Source organism: Selaginella moellendorffii, unplaced genomic scaffold (genome assembly GCF_000143415.4).
Source record: "Selaginella moellendorffii unplaced genomic scaffold, v1.0 SELMOscaffold_1, whole genome shotgun sequence".
Lineage (NCBI taxonomy): Eukaryota > Viridiplantae > Streptophyta > Lycopodiopsida > Selaginellales > Selaginellaceae > Selaginella > Selaginella moellendorffii.
The window spans coordinates 2,305,395-2,326,093 of NW_003314262.1; the positions used below are offsets into that span (position 1 = coordinate 2,305,395).

At 51.6% G+C, this 20,699-nt stretch overlaps 6 protein-coding genes and 1 long non-coding RNA gene across 7 annotated transcripts; 4 read left to right on the plus strand and 3 right to left on the minus strand.

The window, feature by feature from the left end:
• Positions 1-4,587: 4,587 nt before the first annotated feature.
• Positions 4,588-6,855, minus strand: LOC9657232 (sperm-associated antigen 6). The gene is made up of 8 exons (XM_024683822.1): positions 6,667-6,855; positions 6,345-6,526; positions 6,029-6,281; positions 5,825-5,977; positions 5,716-5,766; positions 5,447-5,648; positions 5,014-5,342; positions 4,588-4,954 (listed from the first exon to the last, which is right to left on the minus strand). Exons 1-8 carry the CDS (start codon positions 6,763-6,765, stop codon positions 4,679-4,681), a joined length of 1,545 nt encoding a protein of 514 aa, XP_024539590.1. The 5' UTR covers positions 6,766-6,855; the 3' UTR covers positions 4,588-4,678.
• Positions 6,856-7,096: 241 nt separating this feature from the next.
• Positions 7,097-8,734, plus strand: LOC9630104 (WD repeat-containing protein 55). The gene is made up of 3 exons (XM_002961443.2): positions 7,097-7,238; positions 7,301-7,383; positions 7,444-8,734. The coding sequence occupies exon 3, from the start codon at positions 7,610-7,612 to the stop codon at positions 8,627-8,629; it is 1,020 nt and encodes a 339-aa protein (XP_002961489.1). The 5' UTR covers positions 7,097-7,238; positions 7,301-7,383; positions 7,444-7,609; the 3' UTR covers positions 8,630-8,734.
• On the minus strand, positions 8,206-10,898 carry LOC112349890 (coilin-like). The gene is made up of 15 exons (XM_024685087.1): positions 10,714-10,898; positions 10,603-10,667; positions 10,334-10,546; positions 10,204-10,281; positions 10,012-10,152; positions 9,901-9,937; positions 9,777-9,854; positions 9,623-9,728; positions 9,547-9,569; positions 9,296-9,490; positions 9,168-9,239; positions 8,978-9,109; positions 8,840-8,927; positions 8,589-8,789; positions 8,206-8,528 (listed from the first exon to the last, which is right to left on the minus strand). The coding sequence occupies exons 1-14, from the start codon at positions 10,891-10,893 to the stop codon at positions 8,638-8,640; spliced, it is 1,560 nt and encodes a 519-aa protein (XP_024540855.1). The 5' UTR covers positions 10,894-10,898; the 3' UTR covers positions 8,206-8,528; positions 8,589-8,637.
• A 72-nt stretch (positions 10,899-10,970) lies between these two features.
• Positions 10,971-13,655, plus strand: LOC9657233 (cell cycle serine/threonine-protein kinase hsk1). The gene is made up of 16 exons (XM_024687619.1): positions 10,971-11,482; positions 11,533-11,590; positions 11,661-11,723; positions 11,781-11,847; positions 11,902-11,995; positions 12,044-12,127; positions 12,180-12,269; positions 12,331-12,352; positions 12,412-12,575; positions 12,630-12,792; positions 12,843-12,886; positions 12,942-13,051; positions 13,112-13,193; positions 13,253-13,447; positions 13,500-13,547; positions 13,607-13,655. The coding sequence occupies exons 1-15, from the start codon at positions 10,991-10,993 to the stop codon at positions 13,512-13,514; spliced, it is 1,743 nt and encodes a 580-aa protein (XP_024543387.1). The 5' UTR covers positions 10,971-10,990; the 3' UTR covers positions 13,515-13,547; positions 13,607-13,655.
• Positions 13,656-13,725: 70 nt separating this feature from the next.
• On the plus strand, positions 13,726-14,358 carry LOC112350794. Its single transcript, XR_002993883.1, has 2 exons — positions 13,726-14,070; positions 14,165-14,358. It is a non-coding gene; the product is annotated as an uncharacterized LOC112350794 (long non-coding RNA).
• A 3,294-nt stretch (positions 14,359-17,652) lies between these two features.
• On the minus strand, positions 17,653-20,041 carry LOC9630105 (cyclin-T1-3). The gene is made up of 6 exons (XM_024684295.1): positions 19,560-20,041; positions 19,362-19,443; positions 19,168-19,302; positions 18,921-19,096; positions 18,660-18,811; positions 17,653-18,558 (listed from the first exon to the last, which is right to left on the minus strand). The coding sequence occupies exons 1-6, from the start codon at positions 19,796-19,798 to the stop codon at positions 17,834-17,836; spliced, it is 1,509 nt and encodes a 502-aa protein (XP_024540063.1). The 5' UTR covers positions 19,799-20,041; the 3' UTR covers positions 17,653-17,833.
• A 19-nt stretch (positions 20,042-20,060) lies between these two features.
• LOC9630106 (probable signal peptidase complex subunit 1) lies at positions 20,061-20,573 on the plus strand. The gene has a single exon (XM_002961445.2). It carries the CDS (start codon positions 20,166-20,168, stop codon positions 20,463-20,465), a length of 300 nt encoding a protein of 99 aa, XP_002961491.1. The 5' UTR covers positions 20,061-20,165; the 3' UTR covers positions 20,466-20,573.
• The last annotated feature ends 126 nt before the right edge of the window (positions 20,574-20,699 follow it).

Genomic DNA, 20,699 nt, shown 5'->3' on the forward strand with positions numbered 1-20,699 from the left:
AGTTTGGGAGCCGCCAACGCACAGTGGCCGCCGGGTCGTGTGGGAAGAAGCAGTTCCGCCAGAAATGCAAAGACAGAGACGAGAATTCAGGCTCAGGCAATGCGGGCTAGTAATCGGAGGACTTACCAGGGAGAAGTTCGACTTGGAGCGAGTGGCATACCATTTCTCGAGCTTGCTTCGAAAGTTCCAGCTCCACAGCGATGCAGAACCGGAGGTTTCATGGAGATCTCCGAAAGAGGCGGTAGTCGCCTTTGCTTCCGAGAACACCGTGGATCGCCTTCTGGACAACTACATCCAGTTCCCGGAGGAGTTTTACTTGAACAACTCGAGGTTCTGGTTGTCTCGACCGGAAGGCTACCATCGACCAGGCGCGATTTACAGAGAAGGCAACCTGACAACCGATGGCAAAGCCGTCACCTTCGACGGAGTAGGCGTCCACTTGCACCGCGAGCAACTCAAAGGAGCTCTCGTGGAGGCCGTGGAGAAGATGCTCCTTAAACACGGGGTGGTGGAGAAAGGCAAGCCTCTCTTCAAGAGCTTCACGAACTTCGAGACCAAGGCTGTGGCGGTACTGGACGAGGTGGTGGCCAACGCTCTCGTCTCAGCCTGCGTCGGCTTGACAGTGGCTCGGCGGCCTCTCTCCATCTACACTTCCAAAGACCAGGTGACTTTGTTCGTGGCCGAGCTCCCGGAGGCCGTCGGCAACACTCTCGACAAGCTCGGGCAGCTGCTCGCGTCGGGGCTGGCGAAGATGAGCGTCGACCACCGCAGCGCCATCGAGCGGATCGAGTGGTCGGGTCGCAGCGTGGCCAGGGTGACACTGCGCAGCGAGGCCGCCGCGGACGCGCTCATGAGCGCCTACGTCAACTTCACGCTCGACTTCTGCGTGTCGGACATGCCGCTGGTGATCTTCCGCCACGAGCGCTACGTCCGGCCTGGAGCAACTTACAGGAAGAGGGACAGGACGATCGATCTAGATCTTCCGCCGGGCTGGGGCGATGATCATCAGCAACCAGAGCTGTGGCAAGTTCACGTCGCGGGGATTTTCCCGGCGCTGGATCCCATCCCGCTCATGGGGGCCGTGAACGAGCTGCTGGAGACGGCGCTGGCGAAGCATGGCATCCTGGAGCGGGGCGAGAGGCCTTTCAAGCGGTTCTACTGGCAGAAGGGGAGCGAACTTGCGAGCTTGATCGTGGAGGAGGACGTCGCCGCCAAGCTGGTGGACGTCAAAGGATTGACGCTGGCCGGGCACCACATTTCCTTCTATGATGCCACGGTTTTTCGCGATGGCCACCAGGAAGGAGAAGAAGGATCTCCTCGTAGAACTGGAGGCTGGATCGAAGAAGAGGAAGAAAACTGAAAGCGAATATCCTACCCAAACGCAGGGAATATTCTGCTGCTTGAGCAGGGAAAGAATATTCTATTAGGTCTAAGGATATTCCGCGGCCGGACTATGTCAAGAGAGGATATTCTGTCTAAAACTAAGGGGGATATGCCGTTGCCGTAGATGTCTGCATCACCAAGATTCCTTCCCGGCTATGCTATGGAGAAAGATGGCACGGTATAGCTGTGAGGGCTTCCCATTTTGCGTGTCGTTAGTTTTACATTGAAATGCCGCTAGGTACCACGGACGCGCCGCGCCAGCGACAACCGAATGGCGGAGGTTTCTTCTTCCCGTCCAAGAATGCCGCCGCTGCCGCCTAGCGTCCGCCGCGAGCGGCGATTCCAGGCGCGGCGGATCAGCAGCGCCGGGCCTCCAGGTGAAAATCCCCGCCGGGAATCGGCGTTCTTGCGTTCTTTCTCTCACGATCGCGATCGGGGAGTGGCAGTTCTTGGAGCGGCGGATGGACATCGGCGCCCGGCGGCAGTGCTTGCGCGATCGTCGTAATCCGGGGAGAGGGCGAAATATTTCCGATCGTCAAGGTAACTTGGTCTTCCAGTTCCTAGCTAGAACCAAACGCTTGGAAAGCCGGCGCTGATTCCGAAAGATTCACAGATTTCCAAGCGCAGGCCCGCCAGCGGCGATGCCTGATTTGCCCAAGGCGGTAGCAGCCAGATTTTTCGAGCCGGCGGCGACAGCTCAAGCACCAGATTTTTTCCCCGGGCCAGCGATCAAGGAGCGCTCCTACTCTCTCGTGGTGCGCGGGCTGTCAAAGAAGCACACTTGCCCCGAGGCTTTGCAGGAGCTCGCCGACGACATTCTTCGCAAGCGCTTCCGGTTCTTCCCGCCCTGTGACGATTTTGTGGAGAAGGTGTTCTACTGTTTGCATGTCGAGGGCGACATGGCCATCCTGGTGTTCTACACGGAGCTCATGGCCGAGCTGCTCTTCCAGGTCTGTCGCGACGAGACGAGCTCGCCTTTCTCCATCGCCGGGAAGAGGTTTGCGCTGGAAAGGCTCTACACAGCGAACAGGCAGTTTGAGGGGCATGGAAACAACGTGGTAAACGCAGTACGATCTCTGGAGGCGTCGTCAAAGTTTGTGTACCTCAGTGGTCTTCCTCCAAGTTGGGAGGACGGGGACAAGCTAGAAGCCCACTTTAGTGGGGTCTTGAACAGAGACTTGACATCAAAGGTGGTGGGTTCTGTCCACGTTTTCCCAGCGGCAGCGTATGTCGAATTCACAGACAGAGCAGCAGTTGAGAAGCTTTTCTACAGTTGCAAGCTGGATGGAAGCATCACGTCAGACATCGATCAGAACTTGGTGATCTGCTGTGGTGTCAGGACTCTACCACTGTCGCAAGAGCCTTTCCAAGTTTCCGAGGAGAGTGATGTCTCGCCAGCAAGTCAACAATGCCGCCAGAGAACTGCGAGAAACCTTGAAGAGCGAGGCTGGGAGAAAACAGGAAATGAGAATAGCTTTGAACAACAAATCCGGGAGGAAACAGAGAAGCTGAGTAGCGTTCAACAGCAGGAAAGCCCAGGCGGTTTGAGATCAAAGAACACAAAGGTGCGAGACTGTCCATCGATGCAGAGTGAGAGTAGCCTTGAACAACAGGGAAGACAGAAGGGGAGTAACCTTGAGCAACAAAACCGGGAGGAACCAGATAAGCTGAGTAGCGTTCAACAACAGGAAAGCCCAACGAAGACAAAGAACACAAAGGTGCGAGACCGTCCATCGACGGAGAAGCAGCGTTCCGTGCGATTCGATTTAGGACATGCAGCACAAGGCAAACAGCAAGATAGAGTTCCGGAGGCAAGACCCTTAGCTCGTGTTACATCCAACATTGACCGCCAAGTTCAACACATGCAAGGACATTCTGGGGCTGGACAAAGACAAGTGGCTGAGAGGGGCCTTCACCAAGTGTCCATCATGCTTGGGGGGTTCCAAAGAGAAACGTTCGACTCTGAACAGTTGAAGAAGCTGCTCGTCGGTCTCTTTCGAAAGCACAAGAATTATACAAGTGAAGCGGACCTGAAATTCCAGGTGAAGTGGGATGCTGCAGCGGATGGAGGGCGGGTAATATTCTCTTCCGAGGATATGGCCAACCGTCTCATGGAAATTTATGTCCGGGCTACAGAAGAGTTCTCCTTGGATGACTTGAAGTTCTCGTTGTTTCGCCCAGAAGGTTACCAGCGACCTCGTGCGGCGTACAAGACCGGTGCATCATCAAGCATCTACAAAGTGCTGCAATTCGACGGGTGTCGAGTTTGCCCGGTTGCCGAGAGACAGTTCAGATGTGCACTGGCCGAGGCCCTGGCGACGGTGCTTTTGAGAACCAGCGTGCTGGAAGAAGGCAAGCCTCCTTTCAGAGACGTGCTTTTCAGGGAGGGCTGCTGCTTTGCAATACTCGAAGAGCAGGCTGCGAGCGCTCTGATGAGCAGCAAGGACAGGTTGTTTGTGGCTGGCCGGGTCCTGAGGCCATTCCAGCCTCACGCGCAGACAACTCTTTTCATCGTCAACTTGCCGACTGAAACTTCCCGTTATGATCCTACCAAGCTCAGGATGCTGCTGCGGAAGGGGATGAAGAAGTTGCAACCAGAAAAAAGCGTGGCAGATTGCATCACGAGGATAAGCTGGGTGGGGCAAGAGCCCAAGGCACTAGTCTTTCTTCAATCGGATGCTGATGCGGATGCACTAATGTCCGCTTATATCAGATTCACGCGAGAATTCTGCCACAAGGAGCTGCCCCTGACACTACACAGGCCTCCCACTTACATTTGGCCGGGAGCAGTCTATAGGCCCAAGAATTTCATGTCGGGCACCAGCACCTGCGTTTTGAACTTCACTGGATTCCCGCTGACGCTGGATTCGAGGGCCCTATCGGGAGCAGTGTGCGAACTCGTGGTTAGAGCGGTTCTTGGCGAAGGCGTGCTGGAGGAATTCCAAAGGGCTGTGAAGAAGTTTTTCTGGAAAAATCGGACCCCCGTCGCCGAAATCACGGTTGACGAGCTTGTTGCGGAAAAGCTGGTGGCAGCCAAAGGATTGGTTCTGGCCGAGTCTAATGTGAGGTTCTACAGACGTAAAGCACCATCGCTGGGGATCCAAGTCCAGGAACTGGCACGAACAGGAACAGGGGGGTGGATCGAAGAGGAGGAGGAAGAAGGCGAAGTGAGGTGAAGGAATGCCCGTTTCGAAAAGACCGAGATGAAGAACTCGTACTCGACGTTTTTGCCACACATTTACACTTACAAGCTCAGCCGTGGAGCTCAACCAGCTCGACAAAGTTTTTTCGCCTCTCAGCCTACGGGGATGGCTGGCTTCGCACCAGTAAGCTTCTTCAGCAGGACTTCCGAGTATCCTGGAGAGTAGTAGTGGACAATCTCCACCGGGTAGACGCTGTTGATGAGGTCGATGCACTCGCGCAGCTCCGTGCCCGGCTCGGCTGCCAGGTTCTGGAGCTTCTCAAAGCCGCCCGACGTCACGAACTTGGCTCTGGCATCACTATCCGCGGCCAACACCTTCGCGAGAGAGCCAAGGACGTACTTGAGTATACCTTCAGGCAGCATTGGTCCCTGTGACAAAGCCCCGACAGTCTCTCAGCGAAGAAGCTCAAAGAACAAGATGGACGTACCTGTAGCAGCGAATCCAGAGCGGGGAGGTGACTAAGACGGTCCGAGAGGTTCTTGAGAGCTTTCTTGCACTTGGACTGGAGGTCCTCACTGCTGGTTTTTGACAGGAAGGTGGCGACCAGGTGTGGGAGCGCTCCGGCCTCGGCAACGGCAAGAGCGTGGACGGGGCCGTGCTTGCCGATCTGTCCCAGAGCCCATGCGGACGCGCTCTTGATGTGGTCTTCGTGCTCCTGGACGAGTGCACACACCATCGCCGCCACGCCGCCTGACGCGATGACCGAGCTGGACAGCATCTCGTCGAAGGCGCCAATGTAGCCGACAGCCATTATACCTGTACAGTCCCCGGCGTTGGTTACTTTGCGGGGAGAAAGGTGGCAGGAAACACAGGACAAAAGGAAAGGTGGCAGGAAACTGGACAGGAAAAAAAGAGAGTACCTGGCAAGCGCTCGTTGCCGAAAGTGTCCGAAATGTTTTCGATCAAGACGGAGAGTCCACCGGCGCCAACAACAAGCTGGGCGAGCGCTGCCGAGTGCTTGACGACCTCGCGTATCAGAGTGGCTCCGTTTCTTCGGAGTTGGGGATCCTGGTCTTTCAAGCAGCCGAACATCTTGGGGAAGATCTCTTGCTCCACAACGGCCTACAGTGCGACGAGCAACGATTAGAAACCAAATGAAGATCAGCGAGAGAAAGTGCTCGTGGCCAACCTCTGCTTGATCCTCGACGTGTCTGGCCAGCTGACTGAGCGCCAAGCAACCCTGGTAGACAAGGAGGTACGCAAATTTTACCAGCTTTGTTTGGACGAGAGAAACTTACCACACGTTTTACTCTGAAGTCATTGTGCGTGAGGAGCGCGGCAAGGTGTGGTGTAGCTCCAGCTTCGATCACAACTTGGGACAACTCCGGGGTATGTTTTGCTATTTCCGAGAGCGCTGTGCCTGCGGCTGTTCGCAGCGCAATCTCGGGTTCCTGATAAGTTCATGAGTTTCATCTTAGCAGGATGGAAGAGCTTTTACATACCTGGACGCAAAGAATGAGGAATCCAATCGCTCGAGCGTCCGCCACGGCCTGGGCGAGACGAGCGTTGTGCCTGGCGATGTTGGCCAGCGTCGAGGCGCCGGCCTCCTTGACGGATGGATCGAATTCCTCGAGGCAATGCACCAGTGGCTCCAGAGCTCCAGACTCCACCACCGCCTGTGCCAGGGGCGCCGTGTGCTTGGCCACAGCTCGCAGGACATTCGCGGCGGCCTTCTTGTTGTGACGATTGATATCTCTGAGAGGTAAGAGGAGAGATGGACGATTCTTTTGGACAGAATTTTTTTGTATGGCGAGTTACCTGAGGGGGAATAGAACTTGCTGGAGGATTTTCTCTGTGACAAAAACCTCCGCTAGCTCTTCGCTGTAGTTTGCGAGCCGGGAGAGGCCCAGCGCTGCCAATTGCTGGATTTGTGGGATGCAATCCAGCAAGAGAGGTCGCAGCAGGACCAGAACACCGGCATTGTGGAGAATCTCCACGTTCTGCGATCACAAACAAGCACAGATCAAGCACGAGGAAGAAGAAAAAGGAATTCTTGGATCTCTATCATATCGAAAGATCTTGTTCCAGCTTACCTTGCATAGAGATTAAGCTGCGGTGTTCTTGGATTTAGGCAGTATACCTGTGGCTTTAGAGCGAGCTCCGCGATCGTCCGGGCAAACAGCGTACGCGACTTTTGGAAGCTCTCAACGACCTGGAGAATCGATCGTGCAGTCGCCATTCCTCTCTACATACCATCGTGCCGCCGCCGTCTCATCGGCCGGTAGCCGGCATTGGACGAGAGCCCCGCGCGCGCGCGCGCCCAAGAACCCTAAAATATATTTGGCCCTCTTCTTCTCTACTTTGGATCTCTCTCATCGCGCCTAGCTATATGCATTCCCATGAATCCAGGGAACGATTCGAGGCGGCCACGTGGCGCGCTGGAGGCCGTCGGCGCGCCACTTTAGGCTGACAGTTGAGGCAACCGAAAGGCATGGATGAATTGAGGAAAGAGGAATCACTTTTTTAAATTTAAAATATTCTTCGTACTGACACGTGGCAAGAAATGTGGTGCTAGGGCTAGAAGAGATTCTAGGGTTCTAGCGAGGGAGAGGAGGGGCAAAATGGGGGACACGCATGGATTCAATGTGAAGATGAAGGCGCTGGTGCTCAACCAGCCGGTTTTAGTGATCAGCGGCATCGTAGCATCGATCGGTGAGTGGAATTGAGCGGTCTGTCGCAGTTTGGGGCTCAAAATCTTTGATTTTGGTGGGCAGGATTGATTCTTCCGCTCGTTGTTCCTCCGCTGCGCGAGGCGCTCTACAAATCCGAGCAGCCTCCAAACCCCAATCTTAAATCCGTGAGTTTGAGCTTAAGAATCCCTCCTCCTCTTCTCATTTAGATCGATTCTCTTGCGCAGGTCGTTGCCAACATGACAGGGAAGCCGCCATTGGAGCCACAAAGATGATCCATAGCTTCGCGAATTCCCCAGCATTTTTTCCTTTGTTTTGTTTTGGAGAACATTCCATTCCATTCATAAAGCTCTAAGAGGTTTTGGGTTTTTAGGGTTCTTGCGCGCCGCGGCCATGGAGATCCACTTCAAATCCGTGCCATTCGACCTCGCATTCCATCCCTCCTCGCCGCTCGTCGCCGCCGGCCTCGTCTCTGGCCGCATCCACCTCTACAGGTACGCCGATTGCGCCGCCGATGATCGTCCCCCGCCGCGCCGCCTCTGGTCCTGCCGTCCACACAAGGAGTCCTGCCGCGGCCTCGCCTTCGTCAACGCCGGCGAGATCCTCCTCTCCGTCTCCCCGGATCGCTCCATCGACGCCACGGGAGTAGAATCCGGGCAGCGCGTCTCGCGATTCCCCGACGCGCACGACACCGCGATCAACCGCATCGTCAATCTCACCGACACCACCATCGCCACGGGCGACGACGGCGGCACCATCAAGATCTGGGACACCCGCCAGAGCCGCTGCGTTGGATCCATCGCCGCGCACGAGGATTTCGTCAGCGATCTCGAGTTCGTGGGCGAGATGATGGAGCTCCTGAGCGTCAGCGGCGATGGAACGCTAGCAGTGAGCAGCTTGCGAAGGAACAAGGTGGATTTTCGGTCCGAGTTCTCCGAGGACGAGCTCCTCTCGGTGGTTCTCGCTAAACAACGCACCAAAGTGGTGTGTGGATCGCAAAGTGGAGTTCTATTGCTCTACTCGTGGGGTGAGTTCCAGGACTGCGACGATCGCTTCGTGGGTCATCCCAGCTCCGTGGATTCCATGCTCAAGCTGGATGAGGCGACGCTCATCACCGGTTCCAGCGATGGGATCATCCGCCAAGTTTCCATACTGCCAAACCGGATCACTGGCGTGATTGGCGAGCACTCGGACTTCCCAGTGGAGAGGCTGGCATTTTCGTTTGATAAGTCGGTGCTGGGAAGCGTTTCTCACGATCAAGTTTTGAAGCTCTGGGACATGACTGGTAACTCCGCCTCTAGCAACGGTGGCTCTGGGAATGCAAGCGTTAGAAACGAGAAAGAGATGGACAGGAGGGGGAAGAGTCACGTACCTGGTGGTGGCTCGTCGTCGTTCTTCGCGGATCTACTTTGAGGAGCTTTTCACTCGTCTAGGCATGTAGCGCGTAGCCGATCCAGTGTAGCGCTCAAGCCGGCAGCTTTCATGGATTTGATCTGCCATCTCTCGGCTTTTGTTGGAGGGACCTTGACCTCTTCCTCTTTTTTGTTCGCTGGCTCAGGAAGGAAACCATTCTCTGGAGTAGAGAGTTTTGGAAGTTTGAAAATTTGAAGGAGAGTTTCATACCAGAAGGTGTCGTCTTTGTGTTCTGTGTGCTCGTTGTGCTGTTCCCACCTTGGAGTATGTGCGCCTCCACAAGGAGTGAAATATCCGTCTGGTGTCATAGAGAAACTTTAGTGCCAAAACCACGTCCACGGCATTTACCTCGAGCGAGCCATCTTCCTGGTAAGGCTCGGGGAATTCCGACTCCTCATTTATTCTTTCCAGTGGATGGTCCGGGACTGAAACCAGTTTCACAACCTTCGAGTTATTGTCGCAGCTTGCAACCTTTCCCACCTGTTAAACAAATACACAGGCTTTAAGGACTAAAAAGACTTGCGGAATGGAGATTTACTCTGAATGAAGAAACCTCCGGTGTTCCAGATGTGGATAGCTCCACCAGTTTGTAAGCAAGAACATCTCCCTCCTGCCGCAAATTAAAAACTTCCGTCAAGTACAACAGGTTCTGGAATCAATTTAAACCTCTGGAATGCCTTGCAGCAGCGGAAGGCTGTTAAAATCGAGCGTTGCCTCTGCAGTGGTCTTGTCTTCTTGGACTGTTCTTGCTTCTTCTCCCACTGTGCTGTTCCACGTTCTCTCCTGGCGTCCTGATCGCTTCTGCTGGCCCCAACTCTGCCCCTGCTTCTTGCTTTTAAGTCCACCACCAAAATTCATAGGCTGCAAAAAAACCGGTTGTTCAATTATCAAGCAAACATCTCTAACACCAAGCTTACCACAGGAGTGCTCTCGTTTTCATCTGCACAGCCATTTCACGAGTCAGAATCTTACTCTTGAGAGAAGCTCACATACCAGAATCAAGAGGTTCAAATCGTATATGCCCGGGAGCTACTACCGTAGGCTTCACAACTTGCTCCTCTGGCAACTGAATGTCAACTGCAGTGTTTTCACGACCAACCTGCAATGGAAATAGTGTTTGGGACACATGAGAAAACAAGCAACTCACTTCCGCAGCCTGTGCGAGCTTGTTCGCTCTTAGCCAAGCACGTTTTGCTTTCTTCCTTCGAGAACTCCTACTAATGGTCTGCAATACAATCTTCGCTGAGTATCTTTCAATAATAAGCGTCTACCTTTTCTTGTGCTTCGTTGTTCTTGGGCTCATCATTTCTGATATGTCATAAGACGTGAGAACAACTTATGCCACAAGACAACAAGCGTACACGAGAGCCTAAAATGTGTACCTGGGCTCATCTTTTTGGACTTCATGTTTATCGTCTTCTGAGCTGTCGTCCTCCTCTTCTTCGATCTTTCTCTTCTTTTTCTTGGTCTTCTTGCTCGACAACACCTCACCGTTTTCGGTTTCATCTTTCTCTGCTTGTTTCCTGCAAATCGGCGCTATAGAAACAACGCACAAATATATCACACAATATTACCTTCTTTTCGGCTTCTTGTCAACATTGGCGGTCTTACGTTTGAAAACTTTGGCCACGGGTTTTAACATCTTTTTCAGCCTAAAGAATGTTCTCAAGTCACAAAGGCAGCAAAGAAAAAAAAACACGGTACCTCTCTTTCATTTGCAAAGACCTTGGCCTTCTCGGAAAATCTTCGTCGATGGAAGCTGTCTGTGCGAGCCCTTCGTCTTCGCTTTTGTATCCGCCCGACTCCTTTTCAAACTCATCTTGAGCGCAAATTCTCAGCACTTTGTTGCCATCGTCTTCTTCTGGGAGCTGTCCCCATTTCAAAGGCGCGTGTGGAGGAAATTCCAAAGGCTTCACACTGCAAAACAAACGATTACATTTTCAAGAGAAGGAACGAACATTGAAAGAACTTACGTGATGATATCCTTGTCACTCAGCAAGCCGATCGATTGCAAGGGCGGCAGGGCGAAATCTTCCATCTGGTCGATCGATTAAGAGGCCTACATTCACTTCTTACATGCTTACCAGGAGAAGAACACCGTAAGGACAAGAACGCTGTAAGTGGAAGAACGATACAATTCCCGCGGCGAGATCAGCGATTGTCGCCATGGAATCCGAGACCGAGAACCACCACTGCAGCATGCCCTGCGAATTCTTCGCGAGGCCGCAAGCGCCATCGAAGCGGAGACGAAGCCTCAATGCCATAGCCCTAAAACCATAAACCCTAATAGACCACTTCAAATTTTCCCGCTACTTTTTGCTACCTAGGGTTCTTCAGATCGCGCGCGACCGTGGCGTGGCGATGGCGGGATTCTCCATCGCATTGCTCTCGCGATTTCGCGGCTACATTCGCAGGAAGCTGGATGTGGATCCATCGCAGGTAGGCAGCTGTCTGGAGAAAAGAAGGCGACCAGAGGAAGAGCCGCCGCCTCCTCTCAAGGGAAAAGCCAGAAGGCTCTTCATCTCCTGCCCTGACGCCGATAGGTGCGATCCTGGTGCTGTGGAGTGCGAGGCAAAAGAAGATCTGGAGGTCTCCCGCGCCAATCGAGACGGTAATCAGGGCAAAGGAAATGGTGTCGCCGCGGACGTGGATTCTTTGCCGGTAGATCAAAGGGCTTGTCTCGAAGCCCCAAATCCAGATCTCCAAGGTGAGACTGTCCTCGAATTCGAGGCTTCAAATTTAGTTCCCGACAACGAGGATCAAAGGCAAGAGGTCGCTCATGAGCTTGTTCCGATAGCGCCACACAGTGATGATGCTAAAGCCATCGACGAAGTTTTCCACCATAGAACAAAGGTAGCCTTCTTTTGCGGCTTTCTTTCTAGCCTAACTTCTGGCTTTCATAGGGACCAATCCCCATTCCAAATTTGCAGAACTACAGGATAGAAGGCGTGGAAGGCTCGGGTAATTCTTTTCCTCTTTCTCATTTTAATTCTTTCGCTCTAGATTCCAGCCTCTAACTTTATATTTTCAGGAGCTTATAGCGTGGTTTTTAAGGCGAGGCGCTTTGGAGATGGCCGGCTCTTTGCTATCAAGTGTGCGTTGTTTCTTAGTATATCTTTTGGGCCAGGGCTTTTGCTAACGATTCTCACAGGTCCACTTCAAGGAGATAAAATTGCTGCGAGTGTTGACAAGGAGATAAAATTGCTGAAGTTGTTTGGGTGGGCTTATCTTTATTCTCGTAAGATTTCGTTTGATGTTTCTGCTTTACATAGAGGCAAGCACAGCATAATCAGATTGGAGGAAGTCATTAGAGACGGTGAAAAGCAATATCTTGTTCTGGAACATGTCGAATACGACAGCATTCAGGTTTTACACTATACTTCTACTTCCTAGACTAACTTAATTTTTTGACAGTCGCTGAAGAAAGATATTAGTATGAATGATCTCCGATCGTATGGTTTTCATCTGTTCAAAGCGCTGAATTACATGCACCAAAAGGTTGGCCTGTTTTTTTCTTGTCAACACTGTTTTTACATTTGAACTTCTGCAGAACGTTATACACAGGGATGTGAAGCCAGGAAATTTTCTCTATTCAAGGAAAAGCAAAGTGGGGCATTTAGTAGATTTTAATCTTGCATTGGTACGCTTTTATAGTTTTATTATCTAGAGTGAATGCTAGCTTTCGTTATTGCAAGGAACAGGATCTCGCTGGAAGGGCTAAAAGTAAGCATTCTATTGGCAATTTATTCTAGCAATTTATGGAAAGTTCTTTATGTGATCAGGAAGACTGCCAAACCAAAACAGACAGATGCAATGCAGTCTGCCAGCCGACATTACTTTCACAGAGGAACGGAACGCCTTATTACAGTGCTCTCGACTGGAGGCAGACGCCGAAGATTTCGATAAAATGCTAAAGAGATTACGTTCGGCTGACTATAAGTCTCAGGTAGGCTATTCCATGTTGTGCTATAACTTCTTGAGCTGCATTTCTGCTCTTTAGGAACACATGCAGCCCGTCCAGATGACAAGAAAGCCTCTCAGGGAATATGTGACGAGCAATATTCCTTCCAACCAGGCTCGCAAGAGAGTGGGTTTGAAGCCGACGTTAGTCACAGATATCAAGCCGCTCGCAACAATCTATCCGTCTTGTTCTCTCGACCGACGTAAGCATTTGTTCTACAGCCGTGCTGACCCTCTGACATTTTAAAACCAGGGAGAATAGCTTGCGTTGGAACAAAAGGATATGGGGCCCCAGAGGTACTTAGCTGATTTTTCCTGCAGTTTTTCATTCTATTTGGTCACTTGGATACAGGTTTTGCTGGGTTCTCCACAAACTGTAAAGGTTGATATCTGGTCCGCTGCCGTAACGCTACTCCAGATCGCAACTGGAAGGCTGCCCTTTTCTAACGGTGGAGTCCCCAAGTACGACCATCTGTTGCATTTAAGAAACTTCTCTTATTGCTCTTCATACGCATGCTGCAGGACAATCCAGGAGATTGCAAAGCTATGTGGTACAAGGGAGTTGAAAGAACTCGTGGGAACCAAAAAAACGTGCTTCCTTGAGGTAGAACGATTTTGTTTTTTATCTCTCTTTCTTGGTTTTATCAAAAGGTTGCCGTTCAGGAACTTAAGCACGATTGTGATGGTACCTCCATATCCGAGTGGATCAAATCACCTGAACTACCTTCTTCTTTTCTCGACCTGATCAGCAAGTGCCTGAAAGCTAACCCCGAAGAGAGGATAAGCGCTCGCGAGGCAATGCAGCACGAGTTTTTCTCTCCTTGTTTGAGAGCAAGGAAAGCTCCTGAGCACCGGCTGGTAAGTTCTTATTTGCAGCTACATGATGCTCACTCGGCTTTGTCTCATATAGCCTCTACGCGCTTGAACGAGACAAACCGTGCACGACCGACCAGCCAAGGTTAATACCCTGCGGGGCTTTCAATCGCAGTACGACTCAGCAGTGTTATGGATTCGCAGGTAGTGGCGCCAGTTAGCAACGCTCTGGAACCAGCACTCACCATGGAAGCAGGCAAGTCGAAGCTCGTTAAAGCCATTATATTTCTCCTTGACAGCAAACATTATGATTACACGCAGGCATGAGCCACACCGCGTTTTATCTCAAGACAACGTAACATGGTACAGAGTTTCGTCAGGCACTTAAAGGGAGTTCATACGCTCCACAAGGATCAAAATCGACCATTTTGGAGCTTGGAACGGCGCGATGGGTAAGCCAAACGACCGAGAGAGTAGCAGTGAGAAGTGAGTGAAGCGATTGACGTGAGTGAAAGGTCTCTCCGAGTTTGGAGCAAGTTGTTTTCTTTTCCTTTCCCAGGCATTATAATGCGAGTGAAGATGGATGAGCTCCATCTCCACGAACAATCTCCATCGGGGAGATAACGCCGAGATTGAAGGAGGACGTGAGGACACGCGTTTCGGACCAGGTATGCATGCATACGTGCATCTCTTTCATTCTTTTCAAAGAAATCAAGCTACAGGGAGAAACATTATTGTGTGGTTTTCGATTTCTTGCCACAGGTCAATGCAAAACATTCATGGATCATAACAACGCAATCAAACGATCTCCCAGAGCGAAATTAAACGCAGAGGAGAAAGCAAGGCCCAAGCCGAGCGAGCGAGAAAGAGAAAGAGTTAATTTAGCTCGGTTGCTACCTGTAAGTGTTTTGATGGCCACCTTGATTGCATATGAAAAACTAAGAGCCTTGTTACAACTTGTCTATCAATATCTGGAGCTGGGCTGGAGATTACTTTTAAACTTTTCTAAAATAATAGTAATAATAATGGTTGAAACATCAGTCGCGTGCACACGCACAATTTCAAAGAATTGATTGTTGGTGTCTGTGTGTGCATGCAGGCAGCATATGGTCGAATTTGGAATATACGGACGGCTGCTACTTGGGAATCATTTGGCTGGACTCCAATAACAACAGTGAAAGGGAAGTGCATATGATTTGTTTATGTTTTTCTTTTCTGTTCCGCGGATCGTTCAAACCGAAAGGCATCACCCTAACAATCAGACTGATGTGTGATATGTGCCTACATTAACTCGAGGTTTCATATGAGGATCATGATTCCCCACGCAACATATCTATTCCATTCAATCTGAAAACATTCCACATTGAATTGTTGCGATGGAGACTGCAGCTTCATGTGTCCTTTGCTGTTTTCCTCTCCTTTTTCTAATTATACTCTCAATTTTTTATTTATTATATCATCATCTTCACAGAACTCACACAGAATTTGAAAAGCGGTTTTAAATAAGTAGAAAAGAATTCGAAAAACTTTAAAATACTTGCAAGTTGCTGCACTTCAAAAGTTCGTGTCTAAAGTTTTCGGGCAGAGCCGATGTTTCTTGATCATCTTTTTGATCATTACAATTGATGTCTTATATGGTAAACTGCTTTGCTTTGAGAAAAGTTAAATATTGATACAATCATAGTCTAGCATGGAGAAACATCCAACGTTTTCAACTCAAGAGAGCACTAATCCTAGAAGATAATGCCGACTACTGGATCGTCACAGCAGCAAGTGCTCCACTGGACACTGCTGGATCGTCGCAACGCAGCGCTTGTGCTTGAACAGGGCATGCTGCAGCGTCTCGGTGAGCACCAGCGGCGAGGACGAGCTCGCGGACGAACTCCTCCTGGATCCCAGCAGCAGCACCGAGTCCGCGATCGAGGCCGGGCTCATCGCCACCACCGAGCTCGTCGCGATCGCCATGGAAGCCAAGTTACACGACGAGGAAGCACAAGAAGAAGAAGAAGAGGACGAGGAAGAAGAACAAGGAGAAGAGATGGCTATGGAGGAACTGGGCGATGAGGAAAACGGAAACATCCTGGCCTGGTGATTAAGAGGCACGTTAAGGCAGTGATTATTAGCGCCATAATTCCCATGCCCTCCATTACCAACGGCCTCAAGAAGCTGGACCTGTATCTGGAGGAACTTGACGAACCGTATGGCCTCGTCCAGCATCGACGCCGTATCCAGCTTGTTCCCGCCCGGGACCAGCTTCTCCAGCTCCCGGACCCTCTCGCTGATCTTCTTCCGCCGCTGCCTCGCCGCGATGCTTTGCGGCTCCACCGTCTCCTTGAATCGATACGAGAAAGATCCATGGCCGCCACCGCCGCTGCCAGTGCTGGTAGTGGTGGTGGCGCTGCTGCTGGTGATGGTGCTGCTTGGATTCCGAGCCGAAGCTGCGACTGGAGATACTGGAGATGGATTCCTCGCCACACTGCTGTTGATCTGGAGGAGCATTGCCTCGGACAATTTGGCCGCCACTCCGACGTTGTGGAAGATCACCGAGTGGTGCTGGAGTGACTCGGAGACGTTCTGGAGCGTGAAGCATCCACGCTGACGCTTGTTGGACTGATGAGACGCTGCCATTGGAGGGGAGGCTTCGACCTCCATGAGCTTGGGCTGCTCCTTGCTGCTGCAAAGCTCGCGGCGATCGATCATGTCGATATCGGTGTGATCATCGTCACTGCAAGGCGCGTGGCGAGCACCGGGGACAAGCTCCTGCTCGGGGACGTGACGATCATCGCCGGCTCGGGGAGCGTTTTCTTGCTGCTGGATCATGACCTCGTGAGCTCGAGAATGCGGGTGGTGGTGATCGAGCAAGCTGCCGAGGATGATCACGTCGTCATGGGACGAGGCAGTGCCACCGGGGAGGAGGTCGAACGATGGCGGCGAGGAGGAGGATCCCGAGAGCTTGGAGAAGTGATCCACAGGCTCTGGGATATGCAGCAGACCCGGGAGAGACTCGTACTGGAGAAAGTGCCAAGATTCGAGCAGCGACGCGGCGCCGTGGAGATCGACCGGGGGCGGTGGCGGAGGAGGAGGATGATCGAAGCCAGCGGCGGTGGTGTAAGCGGCGGCTTGCTCCACGATGGACGAGGCGGGGCTGCTGTCGGTGGAGCCAGCGCCAGCGCCAGCGCCGCCAAATTCGAGGAAGCACGACGCGCCGCCGCAAGAAGACGAGATGATGGACAGGTTCTCGGAGGCGGAGCCGGGGCTGTGATTCTTGGCAGGAATTCCGAAGGAATCGGTGTCGGAAGGCGAGAGGAGATGGTCGCAGGTGCTGGAGGCGGCGTCGAGCGAGAAAGAAGGGCATTGATGGTGGTGCTGATGATGATCCTGGGAGAAAGCGCAGCAGAAGGAGCCGCTGCTGACGAGCTGATTGAGCGACTCGTCGTCGTGCGCGAATTCGCCAAACACATCGCCCTGGAATGGATCCATTTGGAGAAGAAGCGAAGAACCCTAAATCAAGAACAGCAAAATTACAACACACAAGAACGAAGAAAAAGGGTAGCGCCACCACCAAAGCGTATGTATGCACGCATCTACGCGCGCAAAGTACGAAAATCTCCGCACCTATCAATGTCCACGTTCGAGAAGATCAAATCAGTAAATAATCACAAAATAATAACTGCGACTTTTTCGTTTCCACCTTTTTTTTCCCATTTTTCTCACTAATATTAATTGCATTAACTCGTTTTTATATCGTTTTTAATTGCAGTTTTTTTCTCGCCATCCAACGATCGAGAACGCGGTCGGCGGCGTCCGACATTGATGAGGGACAACGATCCCCCGATCGCGCTGGTTTTCCCGTTAGCCCTTGATTGCCCGGGGCCCGGCCAATCGCGACCGTTGAGGTTTTAGGGTTCTTTGTGGGGATCAACGTCACCTTCTTGGGGCCACCACCACCATTGTCTCTGCGAAACTAAACTCTAAACAACGCAAAAGGTCTGCCCTGGAGTACTATGTATGCAACCGAGGAAAGGAGAGAAGAGCGTCATTGTCCTTGAATCGACGTGATCCATTCCCATGGTTCCAAGAACATCACCACGAGAAAAATATTTCCAATCTTTGCTAAATCCATCCATCCAGGACAAGGTAACACCTTTTCTCGTGGTTTCTAAGATCACGAAAGTTACAGTACGAATGTTTTACCACGCGCTTTTTATCATGAGGTGAAAAAAATAATCTCTCCTTTTGAGGCGGCGGTATGTCAACGTCGTCAACGGAAAATATTTGTTTACCTCGGTCGATCACATGGGGTGAAAATCTCGAGACCACCGTTGACAACGACACCAATTCAAGTCAAAACACCGGATGCCGTACCAAACCCCCGAATCGTACAACACGGAAGCATTTCGTACTAGTTAAGCCTTTTCTCGTCTTTTTTCTTCACGAGTACTTGTGCCGGTTCTTCTTTTGATCCCGCTCTTGCCACTCTCCTCGATCCTTGGAGTGATTCCGGCTCCGGTTTTCGCCGCCGCCACCCTGGTAGTGATAACTTCCGTGGTGATCGCTGCTATGGTGGCGATAATCCTGTCCAGACTCTCGGCTGCTACGATAGTCCCGGTCGCTAGAATCGTAGCGTTTCTCTCCAGTCGGCCGTGACGATGAATGGTAGTGTTGCTGTTGATCCTCGCCCCGGCTTGGAGGAAGCTCGCCTTCCTCGGGCTTGGACCACTTCTTCTCGATCATCTCTCGTTTCCTCTTGCTGGAATCCTGTTGTTGTTGTTGCACTCTCTCCACTCTATCATCCAAGTTGCTGTCCGCAATGTCTTTGTGGTGAACTTCGTCGCGGGCGGTGTCGGTTTGATCCGCCACCCTTCTTCGATCGCCGGCCTCCCCCCTGGTTCTACTGTCGTAACCATTCTGAGTCTCGGGTACCTGTTTTGGCCGTGCTTGCGCCCGCTCCATCTCGTAGTGGCCATCTCTGTTGTTTTCCACCTCGCGTGGTGGAAGGGCGGCTTCTCGTCGCTGCTCCTCCGGCGGGAGGTGGCCGTTTGCTGCCGGCTCCACCCCGTTCCTGTCGCTTGCGTTTGGATCTTCCAGCGCGTCACTGCGAGAGTTTTGTCCCGCCCTGTTCTGCTCGTAGAGTTCCAGCATTTGATTGCTGACTTCTGCAAAAAAATAGGAGACGTGCATCCCTTTCTCAATACGACCATGAAAATGAAACCAAAAAAAATGGAAACTAGAGTCTATCAAAGTCGAGAGAACGTACCTTCCAGTTGCCGAGGCGTGACATCAAACTCTTGCCACCAAGCCCGCTCACCATCGATCGGCAGCTTCACCTTAAGAAACTTTGCAGCCAGGAAAATGGCACCGGCGGCGATGTGGTGTGGCTTGAACTGCAGGCAGAGCGATGTGCGTAGCCTGCACATCCCTTCCACTGCTTCATTCCCATCTCATCAAAGTGATGAAACAACACGGACTCCAACACTCCAGTCGAGACTGAAGTTCCTACTGGTGTGCGAGAGCTTACCCATCATTGACAAAGTTCCACGCAACTTGAGCCAGCGCATGTTGAGAGACGTTGAACTTTTTTATGGCGGCCACCAGCGGTCTGTATGGATGGTGAACGTTTAGATCGAATCCTAGTGTAGTGAGGACGAGGCGCTCCCCGTACAGCACAAGCTGCTTTTGTGCCTCGTACAAATCCTGGAGAGATTTTTCCACGCAGATTTTCAGCAGTAGCAACAGAGAAAACCAGTAGAGAAAAAGTTTCAGACCTTTTGCTTGATCCGATTATTTGCAGAAGGGTCCTTCTTATTCCTAAGAGTATAAGAAACATATATTACGTCTTTCAAGACGCGAGGGGTTTCTTCCACTTTCCCCGCCAAGAACATACACACAGTAGCAATCATCTAGATCGGTACGAAGCTTATCAGTATCAGCTAGGCGTCAACAGTAACTCAGAACTTACAAATCTATCGTTTCTTGCATGGGATTGCCGAAGATAGAAACGATGACAAAATGTAATTGCGGTGGCAATAGTCACCTGTGGGCTGCAAAGAACGAAAGAACAAGAAAAAAAAATCAAACCGTCAATGAGTGTGAGTGAGAGAAGAAAAGAAAGAAAATTCCGAGAAGAACAAGACGAAGGAGAAGAGAACAAGCTTACACTTTTAGTCGCATGCCGAGGTCCTGTAAAAAAGTACAGTAGGACTTTCGAAAGTAAGTCTCTCTTCTCGAGTCGATTCCATCACGGAGCGATGGCGATGTCCTGTCAAGTTCTTCCCTGGGAAAGTACCAATTTGTGCTGGAGTGGTCGGCCTCCTCGAGTTTGCCTTGCAAAATGGCCGACGAGCCACCGGCATCCAAATTCAACTGAGCAGGATCACCGCCAAGCAGCCCCGCCATGGACGAAAGAATGCAAGCGAAAATCAGAAAGGAATGGAATTCCCTCGGCTCCCTGTACAGCAGCTCGATCTATCTAGGCGTTGGAATCGGACGATTCTTCCCGAGTAGCAGCACTAAAACCTATCCCAAAATTCGAGGCGCGCTTACAGATGCGAGCCTGGATCGATGATGCCGACGCGAGAATCGCCAATGCCGCTGCGCCGAAAGCTCCACTGCCGCCCCCGCTCGTCACGAAACCCTAGCCTATACCTCTCCTCGACAAGATCTTTTTTAGGGCTTCTCGGGGCTAGGGTTTGTTTGGCGCTCGCGCTGCGCGATCTCTTTCTCTTGCGCTCTCTCTCTCTCGATCGATCGATCGATCTCCGCGATGGATTGGAAGGGGCAGAAGCTGGCCGAGGAGCTGATGCAGTACATGCTGGTGGGATGGGCGATTGCTGCGTTCCTCGCCGGCTACTTCCGTGCATCGTTCCAGCTGATGATGCTCCTCTACGCCGGAGGTGTGATCCTCACTGTGCTCGTCACCGTGCCCAATTGGCCCTTCTTCAATCGCCATTCTCTCAAGTGGCTCGATCCAGACGTGGCCGCCGCCTCGATCAATCCGGTCAAGACCAAGGCTGCCGCCAGCGCTGCCGCGGCCGGGAAGAAGAAGGGATCGCGGCCCAAGTGAGCACAATTTTCTTGCTTGATCCATCGATTCCTCTTTCTGGATCGATCGAGTGTTGTTCGTGGCAATAACAATGATCAAACTCAAGAGACTGTTTAAAATTTATTTTTATTTTTTCTTCTCAAAAGGTTGTTTAAAGTTCCTTTCGTAAAGTTTCCGGAAAGTCTGATGTCTGGCAGGAATATTCTAAGCTCCAGATGGTATATTCTTAGAGCTAGAATATACAGGAATATACCG